The following is an 8,177-nucleotide window of genomic DNA, read 5'->3' on the forward strand; positions in this document are numbered from 1 at the left end:
AATGCTATGACATACTATGCTGAAAACCGCATGCCGGAAAATGAAAAACCGCGTCATGTATAATTAAATGCATAAAGACATACTACGTGCGTTTTGCGGTCGCCGCATATAAATGCGGTATGCTGCCGCAACTTGTCGGCGGGAATGCGGTTGCGGTAAGTGAGAGAACACAAAGAAACAGATATTCGATGACATACTAGCCGCAACGTTTCTGCCGGCAAGTAGTAGTGTCTTGAAAAATGTCTGAAAACCACCATAACTTCTGATATCTGCGTAAAAAGTATTAAAATTATCGGGATGTAGTCGATGATATGGGTGCACGGAATATCTCCTCCTTGGGTTGCTGAGTAACCCTTCTGCTTCCGCTGCACATACAGCTTTTGTATGCGTCCATTCTCTCCGAAAATTATTCAATAACTGCAGTAGCAAGGTACTATTTTCTGCGCCGGCATGCGGTTCCCGCATATAGTAGGTATGTCATAAAATGAAAAATGCGGGAACCGCTCAAATTTGCGGCTGCGATTTACCGCATGCGGTTTCCAGCATAGTATGTCATAGCACTTATGCGAATTAAATCAGCATATGGACCCTCTTATGTCGAAAAACTGAGTACTTAATTTTAAAACAGAATCGTTAAATAAAATCAATTAATTGTGTTATAATACAAAATTAAAAATATGCCTTTTCTAAAAAATCACGAAGCACGCAATCGCCTTCTTTCTAACCTGGCGATTTTACGATTTTGCGAGGACTGATGGGCTATTGGGTCATGTGGAAATGTTTACACTTTAAACGAAGATACTTTTTCATTAGCACTGAAAATACTTCGCAGTGCGGGCTAATGAAAAAGTATCCTTGTGGAAACAGTTCCATATGAACGAATAGCATCGGTCCTCCAAAATCGCAGGGCGATTGGGACTAGTAGTGAGATACCGAAATTTCGTCGCCGATACTGTATGCGGGAAGTATGCGTGTGAGAACGACTCCATAAGTAGATGCAATGTTTCAGGTGTATCCGAGATACTGCGATATCCGGGCGATTGTATCGCCGTGTAAAAGCGGTGTTATGTACTGTAGCTATGTATTGTTACAACACTGTATACTGTATGTAAGAATTTTTTTATACAATGATATGTAAGTGAGCGTCAGTCATGCAAAACTGTCAGTAGCTGACGTTACAAACAGAACATAAATAAACATAATTTGATAATTCAATTTAAATTTCCAGTATTCAGGCACTACCTTTTCAAAATGGAAACATACACAAAATGTCCAAAATTACCATGGGTAGTAAAAAAAACGTACTTTATTTTTAAGATGAAGATTTGCTTTTAGATGATTGATTTTCATTCTACCGCCGCTGGTCGTGAGAAATATCCAATTTTTAACTCTCAGCTTCAAGCAGCATTTGCACCCACATCTATAGAGCACAGCATCAATTTAAACACGCGATCTAAAGTTTCAAAAAAAAGGTTAACTTCAATTATCTGTACAGTAGGTAGGTGATCTAATGCTGGCGCGTTAAATGCAAGGCGGTAGAAATAAAACCGTTTGCTTTTTATAGACAGAAACACTCACAGCGCAGAAAATTTTCAATGCATGATGGAGGCGGGAATGTGTGCCATTAGAATAAAAATTGGCGATTTGACACACATTGAATGTAATGATGTTATACAAACTATTAGGGAGGCTATAGACAAGTATAGTACAAAAATTGGTTGTGTGTACTCATTGCCCATAGGTATAGAGATTAAAGGTTCTGACATTCGCATTGGCACCTTAAAGCAGGTGATGATAGATACAATGTATCATTTTCATTTCAAAATCACAAGCGTTTTAGAATTTTCCACAAGAGATAACACTAACAAAAGGAAATCCAGTTAGTCTTACAGTAGATCCGGGATATGAAGAGCTAGTTACAGAAACAATGATTTATGTTGATTACCCAAATATGATTGAGCTTATTGCGCCCGAGGACAGGATATATATCAACAATGGAAAGATTCGCTTGTCTGTTACTGAAATTGGTAATCAAGATTATTGGCTACTAATTTCAATGTTTATTTATTTCTGATGTGGTGATTGCAGTGGGGGACGAAGTAAAGTGTTTTGTGGAAACTTCAGGAAAATTAGTATCTAATTGTAATATACGGTTTCCCGATTTTCCCGTAGATGTTCCTGAAATAAGCGAACAAGATCTATCAGATATAATGTTCGCTATAAATGAAAAGATTGACATTATGTTTGTGCCCGGTATGAAAACGAGGGAATCCGTTAAAAAGTTAAAAGCGTTTCTAGGTATTGTAGCTATATATTGCTGTGCAATAGTACCTAAAGTGTTCATATTACAGGCAGCGAAGGGCAACACATCATGATCATATCAAAAATTGATAGTTTTCAAGCTTTATTAAATGTTCAAGGTATTGTGGATGAATCGGATGGCGTAGTCATAAATAGAATCGCACTTGCCATTGATCTTCCAGAAGAAAAAGTATTTTTAGCTCAAAAGTCAATAGTTGGATATTGCAATAAAGTAGGTTGAGTATTTTTCTGAAATAGTTACTTAGCTATTTTCTGGAAGTAGTGTTTGCTAAGTAATACCATAGTCTAAAGAAATTAACGGTAATACACTAGGTATATATCCACTGTTTATTTAAACAAATATTTGTGCCGACTGCCGAATATTTCCAATGTGTGCCTTTCAATGCTTGTTAATCGTCTAAATACTCGTATATATAGGCCCATAGGTTGTTGACATGGATACTTTGAACTTGGATATAAGATAGGTGTAATATAGAGGTAACGTCTGTTGGTCACAACGTCCACCACCTTACACTAACCACACCTTCGACTTCATGACATTAACTTTTAGCATTGTTATTCAATCCTTTTAATCATAAAACGTCCTCTTCAAAGATTACTCACAACCTCCATCTCTGGTCATGTACCGACGGCTACTGTTCAAGTCCCCCACGCCGTGCCGTTGGCGGTACAGATTTCTTCGTCTTTTAGTCACGACTTCCATCGTTGCCTGCTTATCACATCGTCCACTGACGCAGATCGTAACGTCCACTATTTTTTTTTGGGTTAGTGTGCTGTCACAGTCACACTATGCGTTTTTACAGCTCCAGCTAAAACGCTCCTGTTTGACAGGGTGATAATATCACATGGTAGTGTAAATGGTACCAGTGACATATGTGCGGTAGGTATCGCCGCACCAACAGGATGCCACCTCATCATGCTGCCGCTGCGCAGGATGACAAGATAACCGCAATGACACGAGGAGTTGCACGTTGATACCTTTTGATGGTCGTCATACTTGAGCGTTGCAAACGCATGTTTTTTTTAAGTTTACATACAAAATACAATGTTTGATGTAGTTCATCATGTGATGTCATATTATGTGACGACTACTTTCGGAAATCCTGATCTTGAAAAAACGGAATTTTGCAAAATCGTTTTTATTTTTTACCGAAATTTAAAAAGATATTTCAAAATAAATGACACATTATTATGGCCACTTTTTTCCCTCTACAAGATGCTAGTTTTAAATTTTAAGTCTGACGATTTGTCTCTGGATAACCAACATCATCAACCTTGTTTATTTTTCTTGCGGAAGTCATTTTAGTTTTTGTGTAATTTGATAAAGCATTTTTTTCTAATTTCAAAAATGTAAATGTCACTATTATAACTAGATTTTTTTAAAATAAAATTTGACTGCGTTATTTTCACAATCACAATTTGGAAGTCATTCTATCGCTTCAGTATTTGGTGTCCAACGGAAAGATCATCACAAAATGTGATTAGTAGCATGTGTAGTACCTATATACAATGCTAGTAGTCTATAAAAGTAACAAAATACCGACCCACAAACGTCAGAATGGACTACTCCAACACAGGTGATAATCGCTTGTCTTTGTCGACGGAGAATGGCTTATGTATTTCGTTTAATTTTTTCGTCTAGCTACTAGCTAGTAGATAAACTTAAGTAATAGGTAATCCTTCTATTGTGATCGTTTTTAATGCCCTTACCATTCGAACCAAGTGTATGTAGCAAGGGACATCAACACAACATCTTTGACCACTGCTGCTGTGTTTCGATACCAATACCAGCCAATACTCACCAATAAGTAGATCAAACTGAAAGAAAGTGGTCTTGAAGTGAACCAGTTTCGTACTGTAAAGAACGCATTTTTCTTTTCTATTAGCGATATTTTTTCGCTCGAATATATGAATCGCTGCATCATACATTTTCTACTAGCTCTAGCTACTACGCTACTAGATTTTCTTCCGCGACTTCGTACGCTCGATCTTGACGGATATATGATAATGGAAACCGAGCGTGCAGAATATAAAAATGTAAACACATCGGCAGACGGCACGGTACGACGCAAGTGACGTGGCGGTTTGGCGCATGTATCGATCGGTACCCGAAATAGTAGAGTGCGACATCAACCGAAAAAGACGTTTAAAAAACCTATAATCCGATCGGGAATTTAATCTATCCGGGGACACACAGAGACACATAAAAAATTCCATCGTACTCCTTACAGCCGTTTAGAAGGTGTTCAGTCGCAGTACAGTAGAGTTGTATATACCTATAAAGATGTATACGGAGTGGTGACTTGACGAACGTACCATAGGAATTTCAATTGCAATTTTTTTATTTCCTATTATTGGTTTTCTTATTAGTTTAGAAGTTTATTTAGGTCTTTTTGTAGAGAAAACAATTACGAATCCGTACATAAGAAAACTGTCGTGTTTATAAAGTCGATATGGAATATATGGAATTATGAAATCAAAGAAAAGGGCCTGCATTTGCCATTAGTTTTACGTTTATTACTTACTATAAAGAGTACAGCTCAGTAGAGCGAAGCGCACGGCAGCGCAGTGGAACGCATTTCAGTGCTTACACGCACATAGATCTGATGAGGAAGATGTGTTTATAATTTCCGCTTTATGCGAAGAAATAGAAAAAGGCCGCTTAGTTGCGCTGTCCATCGCTGCTCTTCCGACAAGTGTGTGCACTCTCATTTAAAACTATGTTTTAAATAAAATCCGTTCCGCTTTTATACTGCCGTCCTAAGACAAAAAGTCGCATCTGCAAAACTGCAATTTTGGGATATTGAACAATTTGTGCAAAAGTCGTATCTGCCTGTATTTGCGCAGATACGACGTTTCAGCTTAAGTTAATGTCAGATACGACTTTTAGTCTTAGGAAGTGATACAGGTAATGCAGATACAACAAAAGTTTTTAGTGAATTATACCGTACTTATTATGATGATACGACTTTTGAGCTTACCAGACGATAATATATGCATTTCACTCAAAATCGATATTTTTGCAGATACGACGTTTTGTCTTAGGAGGGCAGTATAGTGAGAGGTACCCTTAAGTAAGAGCTGTGTTTGATTAAACTGCTAAGCGCCAGTTTTGAGTTATCCAATTTCTTGGTTTCAAAGTTCAAAACATTAAAAGCTGTAGTATGCACGGATTCGTAATTTTTTTCTCTACAAAAAACCTAAATCGACTTTAGTTCTAAAATAATTAAGGAAGCCAATAATCGGAAATGAAAAAAATGCTATTGAAATTCATATGGTGCGTTGTTCAAGTCACCACCCGGTATAAGTACTGTGAGTCATGTCCCTACCCATAGAATTATAATCACTTGGTAATTCTATGTCCCTACCTATATATATACGAAAGATCAACAACGATTTCCATTTTCTCTCTTTCTTCGCTCGTTTATCACCTTCCACTTGTTTTTCATGCTTCACCTCTACTGTATTATATCCGCTCCATCGAACAAGCCGCTTTTTTCACGAACACCAATAGTTCGCACTCCTCGAGGCTCGAGCACAATATGCATGTAAAATTTCCACGAGGTGAAGGACCGGTCGGCTACGGTTTGACCCACCAAACAATGGCAGCATAAACCGCTTGTTTTTAATTTCCTCTGCCATATATGCCTTTTTTTAATGAATTTAGCCCGTTCTTATATTACCATCCATCATCTTGATCTAGCCTCTTACGATCGCAATGGTGTTATGGTGTTATCGTCCAGATTTCTATTTGGCATTGGCCACGCATACTTTCAAAATGTATAAATGTACCATTTTTTTGCAGGTAGGTAAACCAGTAATATGTTCATCACAGATTTTGGAATCATTGATAACATCCGGAGCGCAACCATCGAGCTCAGAAATTTGTGATATCGCTAATGCTGTTATAGATGGCATCGACGGTTTTTTACTGTCACGAGAAATCTCAATGGGCGAGGATCCTGTTCAAGCAATATCAAAATTAAGTTCCATATGTCGAGAAGCTGAGGCCGCTGTTTACCAAAAGCAAGTATTTTCGGAATTATCCGATACGGCGGTAGTTCCTTTGGAACCCATTTATTCGCTGGCGATATCGGCGGTGCAAGTATCCCAGAAATGCAATGCAGCCGCCATCGTCGTTCTAACGACGAGTGGTCGCTCAGCAAAAATTATAACCAGATTTAGGCCACGCTGTCCCGTGATTGCCATTACTCGCTTGGGACATGTTGCAAGACAATTGCATTTGTATCGCGGGATAGACCCTTTGCAGTACATAAGTGAATATTGTTTATTTGCTAAACTTTAATTCTACATGATTTTTCCGCAGAACCAACACACTTCTGTTGGTGCAGGGATGCAGATGACCGTATGCAGTATGGAATTACCTGGGGAAAAGTGAATGGTTTTATACGTGTAGGAGACGCCATTGTAATATTAGCGGCTGCAAGACCAGGTGTTGGGTTTACGAACTTTATCCAAGTAATATACGCATCTGAATTTGATACCATACCCAGTTAGGATTTGACGTTCAAATAAACACCCAATTTGTGTAGCCTATTAAAACATAATTAAACTGTCTAGCGGACCAATTTATAGGTAGGTACTACATTAAAAATAGTTTATTTGTGAAAGCATAAGCATCGCTTTTGCTTTCTCAACCGAAATTACTTATGGTTTGAATATACTCGTACTAAACTGTTTTTTTAAATAAATGAATACCTATACCTTTTTACTATACAAAAGTCGATAAAGTCGAAGTCGGTGTGACTGAGTTGGTGTAACTAGCGATAGCACAACTATCATTTACTTTGCCTATACCTACTTACCTTCCTAATCTGTCTTTGAGTATCTTTTTTCAACACATTTGAAATTTTGACCACACCGAGGCTTTGAAACGTTTACATCCAAATTTTTAACCCTAACGATAGGAAATACTGTGTATGACCGGTACGACATATTTTATCTCGGACGTGAATTCCGATAGTGGAAATGAATCCTGTTTGTGTTTACATCCCACATAGCAAAGCTAACAGTGATATTCATGTTACAAGTAGACATAGGGATTTCCTATAGGAATTTCTTATGCCTATTTTCAAATGATAAAGTCTTCTGAAACGCACCTAATTTTATGCAACCAAAATAACTTTGTGCAATTTGCACAAATGTAATCTAGTTTTCATATTAGTGCTTGTTTACAGTGAACGTATACGTAAGAAATACATAGAACTTAAAAATTTCGCAAAGTTGAACTATAGAAACATACGAAGGTGTTCATGAACGTAATTTTTACGTACGTATACGTAAGCAATATACAAGTCTTGCGCATAGTCGCAAAAATTGAAAATTTTTCCAAGTTACGTACGGTTTAAGTAAGTTGCTAGTAAAAAGAAAATAAATAATTAATGTTGGTTGCCCTGTTGGGTTGGCGCAATTGAAAAAATATTTGTTTTTATGACCTTAGAGAAGGAAAGAGTTTTATGTGTTTATGAACTATGATGATAGTCTTTGATGACATTCACTTAGCCCTGGGTTGCCAGATTTCTTTCAACTCAATATAGGGAACTCTGTACAATGAGTTTCAAAAAATATATATGAAATTTTATTATGAAAAGAGAAACAAACATAGTTTAAAGACTATTATAATATAGGAATTAGGAACATAAAATTCAAATTCAGAAATAATCAGTTATGAATTAGGGATCAGCGCGGACTCCTTCCGAACGTCACGGACGAGCAAGAGCTACGTACTATATCCGATAAAACGTGTGCGCCTTGCTTTGCTAAGTACCATGCACCATGCAGAGTTAGTTTGAATTTTGAATAAAATTATATAGCAAAACAGAATTGGGTAAAAA

General features: G+C 37.3%; 1 protein-coding gene across 1 annotated transcript; it reads left to right on the forward strand.

Annotated features, from left to right (window-relative positions):
* Positions 1 to 1,150: 1,150 nt before the first annotated feature.
* Positions 1,151 to 6,930, forward strand: LOC116162928 (pyruvate kinase-like). The gene is made up of 8 exons (XM_031476701.1): positions 1,151 to 1,287; positions 1,336 to 1,498; positions 1,565 to 1,788; positions 1,841 to 2,027; positions 2,089 to 2,298; positions 2,352 to 2,533; positions 6,128 to 6,599; positions 6,650 to 6,930. The coding sequence occupies exons 1-8, from the start codon at positions 1,252 to 1,254 to the stop codon at positions 6,838 to 6,840; spliced, it is 1,665 nt and encodes a 554-aa protein (XP_031332561.1). The 5' UTR covers positions 1,151 to 1,251; the 3' UTR covers positions 6,841 to 6,930.
* Positions 6,931 to 8,177: the final 1,247 nt, after the last annotated feature.

The sequence above is a fragment of the Photinus pyralis genome, unplaced genomic scaffold (genome assembly GCF_008802855.1).
Source record: "Photinus pyralis isolate 1611_PpyrPB1 unplaced genomic scaffold, Ppyr1.3 Ppyr1.4_LG2, whole genome shotgun sequence".
NCBI lineage: Eukaryota > Metazoa > Arthropoda > Insecta > Coleoptera > Lampyridae > Photinus > Photinus pyralis.